General features: G+C 36.8%; 1 protein-coding gene across 3 annotated transcripts in view; it reads right to left on the reverse strand.

Moving 5' to 3' along the window:
* The window catches only part of PPP1R21 (protein phosphatase 1 regulatory subunit 21), a 59794-nt gene that overhangs the window by 10206 nt on the left and 31547 nt on the right, over positions 1-18041 (reverse strand). For 2 of the 3 annotated variants that reach the window (XM_022573895.3, XM_022573896.3), the window contains exons 14-18: positions 14661-14788; positions 12083-12235; positions 9681-9773; positions 6954-7196; positions 874-906 (exon numbers count right to left, since the gene is read on the reverse strand). In XM_022573895.3, coding sequence (XP_022429603.1) covers positions 874-906; positions 6954-7196; positions 9681-9773; positions 12083-12235; positions 14661-14788 — 650 coding nt within the window. The other variant, XM_089922348.1, reaches the window with a different exon arrangement.

The following is an 18041-nucleotide window of genomic DNA, read 5'->3' on the forward strand; positions in this document are numbered from 1 at the left end:
GTCATGTCTCTCCACTCAGTTTTTATTTGCCACACACCTAATTTTCAAAATCTCAATCTGTCTGACTTCTACGTCCTCCTCTAACTGGAAGAGAACAGGTGAAAGGGGAGCATTTATTGGAACTCCTAAAAATCTGAACATTCTTTTCTCCCCCAAATTATCTTAAAAAAGCTCTTATACTCTTAAACATACTAACAAATTAAACTATTTCTATAATGAACAATTTATGGCCCTTGTCCCAGACTAGATTTCTACTAGTCACTCTAGCAATAACACACCACTCAGTTTAGTTTAAAAATATATGCAGAAGTTCAAGGTTACCTAAAGTATAAGGCTAATAAGGAAATCAAAGAATTTACTTGAACTATATTTACCAGTTTACCATACTGACTGGAAAGCTGAGTGACTTCAGTGTTCTTTTAATGGTTATTTGTGAGCTTGTAATATCTGTAATATTTCAAAATCTTGTAATATTTCAAAACTAAAATGTGCAAACCTATCTGACAAGCCAAATCTGACCTGGGTTCAGTCACTTGAGGGCTGAAAAGAACTACCAAGCCCACTGATGGTCAAGGCCCTGAAAAGCCCTGCTTCGCCAGCTGGCCCACTGGGAGGGTAATGGCTCGCAGCCTCCTGCCACATGCCACAGAGCTTGTCAAACTGCCAAGTCAAGTCATTCAAGGAGACAATTACAGACAGGCTGTAATTTATTGGTGACAGTTAAAACTGACCCAGAGAGAAAAGCAACATGGATCCACATTTGCTAGAATTGTCAGAAACGCAATTAGATGAAGCTGACTTTTGCCGGATTTTGTTAACAAACATGTGGCAAGATGTTTACTAACAAACAACATGATGTTAAGCACACATTACCTCACTGTCAGACGTCCTGGTTAAAATCCCAATCTAGAACATAAGGGAAAAAAGCTTTAGAACAGATTGCTTACACTTCAAACGCAATAGCTTAAACACTTGTAAAGTTTTTCTCTTCTCAGTTCACACTGTTTCAAAGCACACTTGTGGGAATTCCCTGGCAGTCCAGTGATTAGGACTCAGAGCTTTCACTGCTGTGGGCCTGGGGTTCGATCCCTGGTTGGGGAACTAAGATCCCACAGGCTACATGGCATGGCCAAAAAAGTAAAATAAAAAAATAAAATAAGCAACATTAAAAAAAAATAAAACAAAACAACAACAGCAACAAAAAACCAAGCACACTAGCAGTGGAGTTCTAGACAATTACCCTCAAATCAATCATCTTTCAACACAAAGAAGCTGGACCTACAGATAAGTAACCACAGTCATGATTTCTGTCATGAGGCAGTAATGGATAGTGACCATCACTATTTCCTCTATCAGAATGTTGTTAGCCGTTTTCACTGAAACCCAACAAACTGTCTGGGAAGAGAGAGCGGAAGAACAGTTTTTAACTCTTCTTGTCATTGCTACGCTTATTTCCAAAGCAGCGGCCAAAGAGACCTAAAGACAGTTTCATGGTGACCATAATAACTAAACATTCCAAACGCAAAACACAAATAGCAAACTCTCTGGCTGAAAGGTCAAAAGGATAAAGAAGAAATATCATTATGACATTAACAAGTATTAACTTCAGATTTAAACTAATGAAAAAGTATATGTATTATAGACATACTGAACTGCCGCCACGTTTTTTAAAGCTTGCTTTTGTGGATTCAGAGTTCAAAAACAGATAGTAGTCATGGTTCTTGAATTCATTTTATTGTTCAAAGTGGAAGGGCATGTGCTTGGGCTCAGTAAGTTAAGGAAACTATTGGAAACTCAGTTTTGATGGATTCTGTTAATCAGAGATGACACCCAACAAACAGTTTTCATGGATTCTAAATAATATTCTCAAGAGTACTACTCTGAACTGTGAGCAGTATATGAATGTTATGCCCACCTAGCTGTAAAAGGAACTTTTTTATAAGACCTTTTTTAATAGAGGAGCCATAATTTTCTACACACTAAAGCAGGAATAGCAATTAGTCTTTCAGTGAAAAACCGTTTACAGTAACACACTCATCATTTTAATTTTATACATTCAAATATGAGTACATTTGGCAAAATAAATCACAAGCATGGGATCTACCCCTTATCCCCTTTACTCCTGGGTTATGTGGTACAGCAAACAGTCCTGAAAAGGAATGGAATCATATAACTTCAAGAAAAGGTTGCGAAATTTATAATTTCAGCATTTACTCATATGCCGCTGATGAGAGTTTAATACAGTCCTCTGAGAAAATAATTTGGCAGTAGAGATCAAGGAACTTAAAAACATTCATGCCTTTTGACCCAATAACTCTAACCCTGAGAATATACCCCAAAGAAATCATCTGGATGCAGAAAGAATCTTATGCATAAAAACGAGATGTTATTTAAAATAATAAAAATTATAACCAATGTCATAGGCAAACTAAGGTATATTCTATATAGAATACTACGGAATCAATAACTAAGTTTACATAGAGTTTCTAATAACAGGATAAATGTTTATTAATGTTATGCTAAAAGATTTTAAATTTTATATAGTATAATGTCAACCAAGTATGAAATTTTGTAGAAAAAAATGTTAACAGTGGTTGTTGGGTATTCAGGAAAATGTCAACATTTTTTTCTTCTTTTACTCTTCTGTATTTTTAAATTATCTACAACGTACATGTATTGTTTTTATACTTGAAATATATATATATTTTAAAATTCTGTGAATTTAAGCAGTGTTTTTTTTTTTTTTTTTTTTGCAGTATGCGGGCCTCTCACTGTTGTGGTCTCTCCCGTTGCAGAGCACAGGCTCCAGACACGCAGGCTCAGCGGCCATGGCTCACAGGCCTAGCCGCTCCACAGCATGTGGGATCTTTCCGGACCGGGGCACGAACCCGTGTCGCCTGCATTGGCAGGCAGGCTCTCAACCACTGCGCCACCAGGGAAGCCCTAAGCAGTGCATTTTAATTTCAGCAAAAAAAAACATGAAAACTTGTAGTTTTCTGTGCTTTTTCTTTCTTGAGGTTACTGCCATCCTTTTTTTTGGCTGCGTTGTGTCTTCTTTGCTGTGCATGGGCTTTCTCTAGTTGCGGCGAGCGGGGCTACTCTTCATTGTGGTGGCTTCTCTTGTTGCAGAGCACGGGCTCTAGGTACGCGGGCCTCAGTAGTTGTGGCTCGCGGGCTCTAGAGCGCAGGCTCAGTAGTTGTGGTGCACGGGCTTAGCTGCTCCATGGCGTGTGGGATCTTCCCGGACCAGGGATCGAACCTGTGACCCCTGCATTGTCAGGCAGATTCTTTGTGTGTGTGTGTTTGTGTGTGTGTGTTTTTGCGGTACGCGGGCCTCTCACTGTTTTGGCCTCTCCCGCTGCGGAGCACAGGCTCCGGACGCGCAGGCTCAGCGGCCACGGCTCACGGGCCCAGCCGCTCCGCAGCATGTGGGATCTTCCCGGACCGGGGCACGAACCCGTGTCCCCTGCATTGGCAGGCGGGCTCTCAACCACTGCGCCACCAGGGAAGCCCGGCAGGCAGATTCTTAACCACTCCGGCACCAGAGAAGTCCCTACCTTTTATTACAATAATTAACAGGGGACTGAATGTTCAAATTACAGTCCTAGATATGTTAATTAAACATAATAAACATTTAACTTTTGCAATGCTATAGGGTTAGAAATAAGAAGTTTCTATCTGATGTAACTTTTTCAGCCCCAAAGTGCTTGAACCAAAGGAATCTTCTGGGGACTTTTGCGTTTCCTTTGTTAGTCAATTAACTTTAAAATGGGCATAGACTTTGTTCCAACACCCAAGAGGAAGACAACAGAAGGAGACACACACACTCAGTTCACTTAACTTGACTTAAGGCAGGATGGGAGGTTGGGGGGGCGGTGGGGTGATAAAAAGAAAGGCTGAAAAGGAAACATCAGGGAAGGCAAAAAAAAAAAAAAGCCTCCCTTTTTCTCTCTATTGTCTCCAGGTTATTTTCAGCAGGAATCTGCCACGTGCAGGAGAGAAAGTGAATTATGTGGGGAGACCCTTCTCTCAGCCTGAAATACTCTTCTCCTGCCTCGGCCTCCTGCTCATTTATGAAACCCACCCATGTTACCTCCTTTGGGATGCCCTCCCCAAGCCCTCCAGGCAACTTCTCTGTCATCTCCCAGCACTCTGGACAGATGTCTATCCAGGCTCTCATTCCATTAGACTGAAAGCAACCAAGGGACGGGAATAGATTCACCATATAGACTAGACTGTGAAAAATGCAAGGAGGCCAACAAGGTCTTGGTTCTCTGATCCTGACTGTCAAAGACAATGCCCAAAACTGGGGTTCATGGAAAATGTGGCAACTCAACTGTATCTTAATGATGGGAAGAGTTTTGAATTCAAGAAAGTCGAGGAGTTGGAAGGCAAAGTATTTGAGTATGTAGGTGACAGGAGTTATGAATAAATACGCATCCAGGCAAAAGAAACAGCTTGAACAATACAGGGAAGCAAAAACACAAAAAAACGTTATCAGGAAAGAAAGCTCGGTTTGAGTTTGTACAGGGAAATGCTGAAGAAAGGTAGTTTGGAATAGGTGTTCACAGACCTTGAATGCCAAACTAATGAGTGGACTATATCCTATAGATAATAGGGAGCCACTAAAAGTCTAGAAGCAATAGAGTGCATAATCAGTAACATACTCTAGGAAAATTACTCTTCTAGCACCTTATGAAGTGGGTGGGAGGAAAGAGATCCTTAACAGATGCAGACAGAAATAGCACACACATGCTAACCAGACAGACAACTTAAAGTTATAGCAACTTCCAAACTCACCAAGCCCAAATAAAGTCATCATCACTCACAGACCAATAGTGTTTGGTACTAAAGGTTTCCCATGTCCCTGGAAATCTTTCTCACTTACATATGTAAGAATACTGTGCTCTCCTTTGAAAATGTTCAAATAAAAAGACAGTCCTCAACTTTCAGCAACTGACATTAATGACTCAAATACACCAGTGTTGCCAACTTCCAGTACTTCAAAAACGCAAGCCATAAACAAATACGTTTGTCCGCTGATCTATTTTCTGACACCCATCAGAGCAAAAGGCCATGTTGATTAAAAGGACAGGGTGTGGACCTAGATGTTCTGGGTTTGAACCCTAGATCCATCACTTACCAAGTGTGTGACTTCAGATGAGTTACTCTACCTCTCTGTCCACCAGTTTCCTCATCTATAAAATGAAGATATGATAGTACCTGCAATCTCATAGGATCTGTGTGAGGACTGACTGAGTTAACACACTGAAAAGTCCTTAGAACCGTGGCTGGCATATGATTACTGCAATTACTATCACTGTCATCAGTGCCCTCCCTGGTCTGCTCCCATAGTTACTCCCTGCCAGCACCAATTACTGTTAGTGCAAATGGGAGAAAACGGAAGGAGCAGATGCAGGGAAGCAGGGAGAGAAGACAGGAGAAAGAAGAAATCAGACCCAATGGAGAACAGTCTGACCTGATCAATAAACGGACTCTGAAGGGAAGTCCAAAGATGAGTGCTGGCAGCGTTGCACTTCCCCAGATGGTACCCGAACTGATGTCAGAATTCTGCTCTGTTTGTTAAATGTTCTTCTAGGCAGTCACCTTCCCCTATCAGAGGCAATGTGCAACACCTGTGGCTGAGACTCGGCCTTGCCATCAGGGGTCACATAGGATCATCCAGTGAGCATAGCAGCCATTCAAATCACTGCTCTGAGAAGTCTGCTTTATGTTTTTTACTTTTCTAAAACATTTTCATTCTTTTTTCCTCCCCTACATTTTATTATGAAAATTTTCAAACATATAGAAAAGTTGGAGAAAAAAAAGTATAATAATCATATGTAGCCACCATCTACATTCAGTAATTAACAATTTGCTCATTTGCTTAATTTATCTGTGTGTGTATATATTTCCTGAACAATCTGAGAGTAAGTTGCAGATATGATGATACCTTACCCTGAGTACTTTAGCATTTATCTCCAAAAAATAAAGGTATTCTCCTAAATAATCAAAGTATCATTATCACACCTAAGAAAACTAATAATAATCCACGTTTCTCACACTGTTGAGGTGCAGTGAGGTCTGTACACATCTTGAAAACAGAAGTTAATTTGTATATATTACTATCAGGTATGCTCTGAATCAGATGCAAGGGAAATGTGAGAAGGACCATGACTTGCTGTTCAAAAGCATCAGTGAGCTACAGGGGTAGCCTTAGGACAGGGCTGTCAAAAAGTGCCATAGCTCTCCTTAAATTTCTCAAAAAATGCTAACGAAAATATATTTAATGAGATCATTCTAATTTTGAGGGTTTTTTTCCCTTCCCTTCCTGATTTCTCATTTTCTAGATTTTCTAATTTTTTTTAACAGTGGGCAGAAAAATATAATCAGAAAACTTTTCTCAATGTAACTGAATTTTATAATTCCAACAGAGATGTTTCTTCACCTTCTAAATCACTGCAATTAAATATAGCAAGAAATATAAAGTTGCAAAATAACTTGTCAGTATATTGTCTTATGAAGTTTAGCTAACCTGATGGGTTTCTATATTATACATACGTCATAAAGCTTTATACTACCTAGGAATACACCACGTAATTGGTTAAAAATGGTATTTGTCGTCATTTCTATAAAAAGTTAGGCAGTTAGTCCTTTGTCAGAAACATAACCCCCATATCACCAATGTTGCAGTGGAGAAACAGAATCATCTTAAATCTGACTTACTATATCTTCTCCAGGAACACAGCCCTTACCGTGGGGAAGTCTCACATGTAAAATCAAAGAGAATTTAATAAGGTTGCTTTTTTGAAGGGGGCATCCTGCTTACCAATCTGCTTCTTCTAGAGCACATGGATTATTCCTGTTATCAAGTGACATGTACTTTAGATGGTTAACACTGAACACTAAGATGGATCCCCACCAATTACCATTTAAAAAAAGAAGACACTTACCAAACTAGTGCTGTGAACGGGCACCGGCACAGCCTTGGCAGACGCATCTTCCTGGCCCGCAGCGGTCACCACGGTGGCCCCTTCCTGGGCTACCCCAACCGCCTGCCCACTACTTGTGCTCTTCAGTTTATCTGCAGTTCGCTGGTTTTCTTTCTCCAGCTTGATTTTAGCTAACTGTGCTTCCAACATCCAATGTTCTTTTTCCTGCTCCAGTTTAGAAATCTTCTCCAAACTCTGCTGAACCTTGAAAGCAACAGAGAGTTCTGCACCTTAGAGGATGATGCAGACAAAACTTACCAGCCAAAAAAATACTTTATGGAATGTAGACCAAAACTACTTCACAGGTGTGAAAACAAAAAAGCTTGATCCTGGAAGAGGGAACGTTTTATTAAACAGGATACAAAAAGCACAACCATAAATTGAGAAATTGAACTAGAATGAAATTTTTAAAATCTCTATTTATCACAAGGTATAATAAAGAGAGTAAACAGGAAAGCCACAAAGTGGTAGATGCATGTATCCAACAGTGGACTAATACCCATAACATATAAAGAACTTCTATAAATCAATGATAAAAAGACAGTCAACCCAATAGAGAAACAGGAGAAAAGAAGACTTGAATAGGCACCTGAACGTTACTATAAACATAAAAAAGAAGGTATCCAATGTCACTATTAACCAAGGAAAAGCAATTTAAAACCACCCAAATGAATAAAAACAAAACACACAAAAAAAACCACCCAAATGACTAAAATGAAAGACAGAAAATACAAAGATGGACATGTTTATGGAGCAACTGGAACTATCATATAATGCTTCGGGGAGTGGAATTTGGGACAAACACTTTGAAAACTGTTTGGCAGGATCTTTGAAAATTGAACTTGTATTCAATGACTTAGCAATTCTACTTCTAAGTATACGCCCAAGAGAAAAACATGCATGTTTATCAAAAGACAAGTATAAGAATGCCCATAGCAGCCCTACGATAGTCAAACACTTGAAAACTACCCAAATAGTCATAAGCTGTAAGAATGGATAAATAAATTATGTATTTTCACACGACAGAATACTCAACAGGAATGAAAATGGACCAATTACAACTACACATAACATGGATGACTATTATAAATATAATGTTGAACAAAAGAAGCCAGATCTGAAAGAGATGCTACATAATTCTCATTTAATATGAAGTTCAGTATCAGGCAACAGAACAAAGAATGCAGGATAATGGTTACCTCTGGGGAAAGAGGAGAGTAGTAACTGGAAAGGGGCATGAGGAAAGTTTCTGAGGTCCTGGCAATCTTTTTTTTACAGGTATATACCTTACATAAAGATATATTCTTTTTAAAAAATTTTATCTAGCTACCGGTTACATTAATGTGTTTACTTATGAAAATTCACTGAAATATATTAATAATTTATATACTTTTCTTTAAGTATGTTATGCTTCAATAAGAAGCTTAAAAAAAGCTAATTTTCAAGGCAAATGAAAGCTTGAGAATTAAATAAAAATAAAAACAATCTTAGAGTGAATTCCAAATGCTTTACCAACTATCATCGTTGAACAATTACCACGTACCACTGTTCATGATATTTTCCTGCCAGTATCCTACTGAAGCCTCCTAACAGTCCTACAATTCTCACGTCTCAAAGAGGAGAACTTGAAGTCCCAGCAGCTCGACCACCTGCAAAGCTAACAAACAGAGCCAGGATGTGGGACCTCATGTGTCTGGCTCACAAGTCTGATTCTTTTCACCCTATCACACCGCCTCTCATTGGCTCAATTAATCCTTACGGGACCCTGAAAGGTAGGTATTATCCTCGCTTTAGAGAGGCAGGATGTGAGACCCGGAGTGTTTATCAGACTAGCCTGCAGCTGGTCAATGGCAGAGTGGGAAAAGCAATAGCTCTGAAGTCAGACCATTCTGCTACTTACTAGCTACTATGGATAAAAGCTGTTTAATTTCTTTGAGCCTTACTTTCCTCACATAAAATAAGAAGGAAATCTAAAATAAATTTTTAAGATACTCCACATTTCACTGTTTGTCTCAGGAATTTTGTTTTTTAGGAATTATTATGTGGATTAAATTTTTAGCTTCAACATCCTATTGAATTAATGTTGAAAAGATAAGTGATATGTGTCCAATGAAAATAAGGTCAGCATAGGCAAAAACTGTCTCAGATAAATTTGTGCTCTCTTTAAAATAAATTTTTCCAAAACTAAAGCAAGCCAGGTGTTAAAGTAAATAAATCTCTGGCGAATGCTAAACTGGGGTCAGTTTGTACCAACTTCTGAAAAAAATAATACCACCTACCTCCACCTGCCACCCAAATTCAACTGATCAATTGAGCATTGGAAATTTTTCATTCCTGTCCATTTAGGAAATAAAAATAACTCACTGAGTCTCTAGCCACACCCCCCTTTTTTTCCTTATTATTTCAGACATTTAAATCTAGTACCTAAATAATTAATCAGCATGGCCAGAGTGTGCTGATATTACTTTATTGGCAATCATAACACCAACTGAATCAGGATGACTTATTTAGAGTATCAACAAATGGTTTTCAATGAATTATGCTTATGGTGCTTTTTAGCATGTGTTAATTAACTTTACATGTTTACTTACATAGCCTTTTAAATTGCTCTATGTGTATGAAAACCTTTTATAGGGGATTTTATATTCATGCTCTTTAACAAGTACCATGATTTTCCCGATGCCATACCTGTTGTGCAAGGCCTTCTCGACTTTCAGTAGAGCTGAGAAGGACCCGGCGGTTTGCCAGTGCTTCTTCATAAGGCACAGATTCCAAGAGGGGCTATGGAAAAAGCATCATAAGAAATAAAGAAAAAGGTCGCATCATTTCCCTGATCTTACAAATAAGAATGCTAAATGAGGTTTGATAATAAAATTCAGATGTATGTCCACATAGACTAGTTCCTTTAATACACATAAAAAAAGAACTTTAAAAAAAAAAGAAAAGAAAAAGAATGAAGGGGAACATGTCATACCGGTTATAAGCGACACTATCTAAAACCATAAGACTTGCACCAAAATAGACAGATGAAGGAATGGCATAGAAAATCTAGAAACAGACAAAAGCACATACAAAAATGTATTATGTGACAAATGTTGCATTTTTAAGTCAATGCAGAAAGGATAAGTCATGCAAGGACAATCAGTTAATAATTTAGAAAAATAACTATTTAGACCCCAATTTCATACCTATATCAGAATAAATAAATTCAAGATGGGCTGAAGATTTCAATCTAAAAAGTTTAGACCACAAAAATACTGGAAGAAAATATAGGTGAACTGACTTTCCAAGAGTCACCTGAGAATCACCACCATAAAGAAAAAGCCTGGTTTGATGATATAAAAATTAAAACTTCTAAATTTTGAAAAATTATTACAGCAAACTGAGGAAAAATATTTCTGACATAAACAAAGGACTAAAATCCTTAACATAGAGCTCCTTCAACCCCAATTAGGAACATTTATTTAAAAACAGGTAAACAACTTGAACAGGAAATTGAAATAATATAAACAAAAATTTATAAAGGATGTTCTATTTCAATAACAAGCAAAGAAATGAAAATTAGAACAATAACACGGAACTTCTTGTTTCTAAGATTGACAAATTAAATTTACGGGTTAAATTTATACTTCTATTGCTGGTAAACTATAAAAAGGTAACCTTTGAAACATTCACAGACTTTGAATGAGCAATTCCATTTTTAGGAATTAATCATAAAGATATAATTAAAACAATTAGGTAGTCTTATACGTTTCTAGGAGTGTACAACCACTCTTACGGGTAATCTGGCAGTAAATATTAAAACTTAAAACCACATTATCCAGAACATTGCACCTCTCAGTAATCCACACATATGCCCAAGGAGGCATTCACAAAGCTATCCATTGCAGTATAATTCTAACAGTGAAAAACTGGAATCAACCTAAATGCCCACCAAAAAGAGACTACCTAAATGAACCACGGAATACCTATATCATAGATTTCAATGCTGTGTTTAAAATGAATAAAGTAGCCATCATATCTATTGATACAGACAGGTCTCTAAAACACATTTTAAATGAAAAAAGGAAGCTACACAATGAAACATGCATTTTAGTTAAAAAAAATTAGAAAAGTCTTTATATTCTTCATATTTTGCATATAGTTCAAAGTTTACAGAGATGAGTACAAATGCTCCAAAAGAGTCTGGAAGGTTACACACCAAACTGATAACTATAGTTACCTCTGGAGAGGAACTGGAATTATGGATTGTAATTTACCTATAATGTTCTCATGTAATATAAGAATGTATTTATGCATTGTGTAACTAAAAGTTAGAAAGAAATAAAGAGAGAAAGGTAAATACACAAAGTTGCATGTGCAAGAACACCCCCTGTAGTATTGCATATAACAGTGAAAAATAGGAAGCAACCTAAAAATCCACTAGCAATGGATGGCTTAATTAAATTATCACACACTTATAGAATGAAATACTATAGATCAAATACTAGATGCATTAAAATGATAGCAATTTATACTTATAGATATATATTTTTGTTATATCCACAATGCATTAAAGAGGAAAAAAACAGATTCTAAAACAGTCTATGTATCCAGATACATTGCTTTTTATAATGTGTGTGTGCGTGCATGCATGTATACACGTTAAAATTTTATGGTTAAGAGGAGCTACCTTTGGGTTGTGGGATTTTCTTCTTCATGTACTTCTGTTTCTTCGGATTTCTTTTTGCAATGATCATGTATTCTTATTATATTGAGAAGAAAATTATAAATGTATTTCAATATTTTTTATTTCTACAAGTTTAAGATTTTCTAAAGTTTGACACTTAATGGCTGCCTGGCTGTCTCACCCTAAACACTCTACCAGCCACTGGAAACGTTAAGTCTAATACGGCCTAGGAAATGAGATTCAGGTCTCTGTCCCATCCTCCTCTCCAAAGACCCCCGCCCACCTCGCAACACCCACCAACCACCTGTCCCTCAAAATTGTATAAAACCTAAACAATATGAACTGTGGGAAAACTTCTGCCATTCTCTGGAATTTTTCCAGATTTTCGCTCTGATTTAAATGTTAACAGCAGCTCACAAACCTTTCTCAAAGCCTTCATATAGGCAGCAGCTTTTTTCTTGTATTGCAGCATGCATTCAGCTGAGAGAGGACTGATGAATCCACTCGCTGTCTTAGGCCCGTAGCTCAGGGAAGCAATGAAGTAGTCCACGTTGTTGCTGAAGAAAGATGCAATCTAAACCAAGTGTGACAAAAAGATAAATTTTGTTTTCCAATAATATATCTAAAATATATATCTAATAGTTTTCAGATCAAAGTTAAGGATACTCAGAACGGAAATGAAATTTCAACACATGCTCAAAAGCCCACATTTATTTGAAAAGAATACATAGGGAATGATTTATAATAAACACAATACAGTATAAATTTTGAGACCAGACTTGTGACATGTCTTAATCTAGACAAATTCTACTGTTTCTAAAAACCAAGGCTGATTCTGATTTATTCTGTAGACAATGTTTATGAGCTGTTTACTTACTAAGTCTGCCCCTGCTCTCAAAATATATACGTTTGGGTTTATACATTCCGTTTGCATTTTAACTTTGAATGTTTCATATTCCAACACAAGACATGACACAAGCATATTGAATATATGATCTCTACTTAAATTTCATTCTGTAAATCTCAATCTGTGCATTACAAATATAACAGGAAAGAAAAAGACTGAAAATTCAGCAGACCCTTGTCATTTACAGATTTAACATTTGCTTAATCTATGTAAGCAACAACAAAGATCCATGACTGTAATTTTGCTGAGCCATGATTCTGAATCTACAGTGCTATATGAAATGGTGATATAAATTAAAATGTCTAAGAAAGTTATTAGCCAGAAAAATTAAAGTCTTCAATACATTAAAGAGTATTCTATTTCAATAAATAAGAAAAACTAACTTGTGAAACAAGAGTACTTTACCTTGGCAAAAACTGTTCAAAAAGTAAGCAATCACTCACTAATGGTCTAAAAGATTATCTTTTTCATTAATATTTTACTGTGTCAAATGAAATTCTATGTTAGGTAGTATTCAAGAAAATGAAAACTCTAAAAAAATCTTGAGCTGTATATTCCCCGTGTATGACATAGATAGTACAGTGTCTGCATTTTAGTCGTGGTAGTATACGGTGAGGTTTAACTTTCTTTCCTCTAATATTTCTACATTTCCCAAATGTTCTTTAACACGCATATGTTATACTTTCCTAGTGGGTTTTTTAAAAATTACAAATGATAAAATTTAGTTTAATCAAATCACATTAGCTAAGTATTAAGCTGCCACCAGCTAATACTTAGTTCAGATACTTACTTTAGCTAAAAACCATTTATAAAAATTTCAGAGTGAAGATCAAGTACCTTTCCTTGAGACAACTCTTAAGGTTTCAGGCAAAGCAAATGTAAAATAAGCTATGAAGTATATAGGTATTTAATATTCCAGAGTTCTCCTAAAAAAGTGACAAATGCAGAGACTCTTGTAAAATGTCAACATTCTCTTTTTCCAGAAATTGTTCACAATTGAATCAAAGTCAGAATCATCCTCAGAAAGTTTCCAGAATGCCTGTGGGTGAAAGCACTAAAGAGGAGGCAGTGGGGATGGTCTTCTGACTAAGGAATCCTGTAGGCACTCACCTGCGAGCTGACAGATCTGAAAGGCAGCACCTTTTAATTACAGCCCCAAACTTAGCAGACTGTCAGGAAGACTGGCCTGACTTTGGGAAAGGTGACACTGAATACCTACCATAACCTATGATCATTTCTGATTAACTTAAAACACTTGAAAAAAGTGTGCTCCTACTAAGGTCAACCTGTCAGAAAAATAAAGGTATATAACATAGATAGAGATTAGCACTTTCTTGAGAAATTATGTTGAGTCTGCTGAAATAAATGGGCTAAGATAGTCCTGAATACAGTACTTTTGGTTTTATATGTATGGGTAGTTCTCAGAGAAATCTTAGTCACTAAAGGCTTTGATGACAGCCACATGAACATGTGCTCTTAGAATGTGACTTGCTGAAACCAGTTATCCAAGACAGAACAATTTTTAAAGAAACTGCGCTCTGGTCAGTTTATAATAACAATTAAGTACTTACTAATCCAAATGTTCATTATCTAATATTAAGAATTCAATGAGAAGACACATGTTGAAGTCATCTTAAAAGTACTTATTAGGGTACAAAAACCACAGAAGTAGCATTATCACAAGTGTTGCCAAAAAACAAACAAAAAACTTGGAGGGGAAAAAACAAAATATTAACAAAGGTCTTATAATTCTTTTTCTTTTTCTATATCCCAATTTCTGTATAGCAGACCTTTAATACACACAAGGATCTATAGTGAGACCACCTGGAATCTTTCAATCATCAAATATCTCATTAAAATGTCAGAAGTGCCTGACCCACTTCCTCATCACAAACGTTTAACAGTAACTACCATATTGTTTCAAATATTAGGTAGGAAGGAGGAAAAGGGAGACAACTTTGTTTTACAAAAAAGCCTGGTAATCAAAAATCTTTACACAGATCAATTTTCCTACTAGGCCACTCAAAAGAAAAAAAAAAGGAGCATATTTAAGAGTTGAATTTAATGTCAATATAAACCAGAGAAAAATTACCTTTCCTGCTCCATTTGTCAATGCCACTACTGATGACAGGATGCAATCATTAGTTGTTATGAGCTTCTGTGTTGCTGTTGGAAGTTCATGCTCTATTGTAGCCTTTTGACTATAATGTTTGGAAATATCTATAAACCCAATCAAATGAAAACTCATTACTATCTATATACAAGTTGTATACAGATAACCAGCCTGTTAACTTCTTATATCTACTCTTACAAATTTACAAGACAAATCTGACAAAAAATGGTCCCAAATATGAGGATTGTGCTGAATATCAATTAGGTCTCAAGTTCACATGGAAAGAATAGAGAGTGGTGAGGGTCTCTTAACACCATCCTGGTGTCTCGATTACGGCCCCTAGCAGGTGGGTCTCATTCTCCTTCATTTGAGTGTTAGCCCTTATTCTAGCGCCAGGTAAAGGACCCTGAGCAATATTTACCAGTTAAAAACCTTGTTTTGATAGTCCAGCAGGCACAAATGAGAGTGTACATTGTGCCTATAGAAACAAACCATGAGGCTGGAAAAGAACAGCCAACACAGGGACAATGTCCCACAATCCTTACTGGATCTTAGCTGGTTTGCCAGTACATACTTTAACAATAAGAAAGGTCTGCATGGCCAAATAAGGATTGGATACTCTAGCACCTGGCTTCACATTCTACTGACTCTAGTACAAGAAAGCTATAACAAAGGCCTGTGGTTATGGAAACATAGAAGGGAGGCTTAGATATAAATGTGTTGACAGAAACAGCAGTAGGTGAAACTCGCCAAACAGCTAAGCTTGGGGTTTTCTGGGTCTCTGAGAAATAAAGTAATTTCATCCTGGAAATAAGGGAAAATGGGAGAATTACCAAGACAACATTGATTTACAAGGAAGGGCAATTGTATTTTTAAATAAAAAGGTGTTTATGATACAGCCTCCTTTGAATTTTTTACAGTACTTCAGTTACAACAGCATTAATTATCATTACCAACAAAGCAAAAAATAAATCACAAAACATGGAAACTAACTTTTATAGCAGGTGTGTATACAAAGAATTTCATTTATTCAGAATCAAGAAATTTAGTTGATTTTAGACTATAGATAATTAAAAGGGAATAAGGCTATTCAAAAAGAAAGGGTATCTGAGATTTAACCTAGTATGATAATGATTTTTAACAAAATTACTGTTTTATGAATAAGATTACTTTTACTGAAATTTAAAACTAGAAAATTGCATTACTTATATATATTGTGTTATATACACATATATATAAACTTTTACATAAACTTTTAATTTAAGATAGTCTTAGATTTATAGAAAAATTACAGAGTTTCTGGATACCCTTAGCCAGTTTTCACTATTGTTAACACCCTACACTACTATGGTAGTTGTCACAGTGAAGGAACCAACTAATTGGTAATTACTATTATGTTTAATATTTCTTAAAAATAAATGATTATCCTCTATATATTCATAAGATATCCAAGTGAATGAAAATTCAATTGGAACACTGAACATTTTTTTGTATACTGAACTTGCTAGACCCTAGAGTAGACATTTTCTTTCTATACACCAAAGTTTTATTCAATATTTTACTGTCTGTATACAATGCTATAATACAACTGGGTTGGTAGGCAATCTTGGTTGATTGGTGCAGGTGATTGAAATACTTATAAAAGATGTACAATACTAAGAATCCTCCCATGGCATCTAGTGAATCAGAGCTACTGTAGTTTGACTATAATAATTCTCCCAATCCAACTGTTTACTCTTTATCGAGTCCAAATATTTTCATTATTTAGGGTGTTCCTCGACATTAAAGTTTAACTCCAAAAAGTACAAGGAAATCATGTGACCTAGACAACAGATTTATTTTCTTTTATGTTTCCTATGAGTCTACCTGCTTTAGACTTGAGACCAAAGATCAAACAATTCTCACTTAGAATGCCACTTGTTAAAAGATTAATTCACTTCCATTTTAATTCCTTGTAGGATACACATTTTTATAAATCTCTCTTTTTATACTAATACCAGCCTGCTTTCTTTTTTTTTTTTTTATAACTTTATTTATTTGTTTATTTATTTTTGGCTGCGTTGGGTCTTCGTTGCTGCACGCGGGCTTTTTCTAGTTGCAGCGAGCGGGGGCTACTCTTCATTGCAGTGTGCGGGCTTCTCCTTGCGGTGGCTTCTCTTGTTGCAGAGCACAGGCGCTAGGGCGCACAGGCTTCAGTAGTTGTGGCTCGCGGGCTCTAGAGCACAAGCTCAGTAGTTGCGGCACACAGGCTTAGTTGCTCCACGGCATGTGGGATCTTCCCAGACCAGGGCTCGAACCTGTGTCTCCTGCATTGGCAGGCGGATTCTTAACCACTGTGCCACCAGGGAAACCCCAGCCTGCCTTCTTGATTGCCTTCCTTCCTTCCTTCTTTCCAACTTGGACCAAGCAATTAAGGGCAAAGCATCAAGGGAAAAGATTTGAAATAAAAGTTCTCTTAAAAACAAAGTATATTCTGGTAATGCAAGTTAATGCTCACTCAGTTTTCATGAGAGATACACAACAGTCTTCCAACTGCGTAAGAAGACAGATTTGAACTGTAAAACTAGCAACAAGAGGCCATAATCTGCTTGCCAACCATCCTTCATGTTTCCCAGTCTTTTTATATTATGTTCACTTTCAAGGACAGAAACAAGCAGAGGCACAAAGGGGGCTAAGGGAGCCTCTGATCCTCCTCTGATAATCTCCACCAGCTCATAGCAAATAATAATAGTAACATTCTTTGATTTGGACCACTTGGCATCTTATGTCATACATGAACAAAAGCATTTTGAGAAAACTCAGAAGTACACTATTATTTATAGAAATATATATAAAATCAAGATTTTTTGAAATGTAAATGAAGCTTTAAGATCCTCAATGGTCAGCTACCCTCCATTGCTCTAGCCTCTCTTTTATCAAAATTCTAGAGAAAACACTAGCAGGAACAAATAGTAACATTAGCATAGGAAAACTTAGGAAACAAAACCAAAAAACGTGTAGCCACAGAACTACTTGTGGTTTCAATGGCCTAGTTCTACATTACGTAAAGTTCTGGAATAGAGGACTATGGTTAAGTCTGAGCTCCCCAAACCAAAAGCTGCACAGGAAAAAGGTACCAGTCCCTTGGGTTTTCTATGGACCAGACTAGGTTCTGCAGGGTTGGGGCTGCCTCGTCACCTGCCACCAAGACTGTCTATGCAAGCTGTGATTCCTGCAACCAGTGTTAGCTCCAGAAGTACAGTGACTTTTAAAGTTCCTTATAATTGAAGACAAGCCACAGGAAGGACCATTTTCCAGACTGAATGGTAAGGTAGTACTGGGTAATTCCACTGAAACTAAGAATGATTCCCAGTAACATAG

The sequence above is a fragment of the Delphinapterus leucas genome, chromosome 13, assembly GCF_059928025.1.
Source record: "Delphinapterus leucas isolate spDelLeu-1000000601 "Yukka" chromosome 13, BTC_Dleu_Yukka2, whole genome shotgun sequence".
Lineage (NCBI taxonomy): Eukaryota > Metazoa > Chordata > Mammalia > Artiodactyla > Monodontidae > Delphinapterus > Delphinapterus leucas.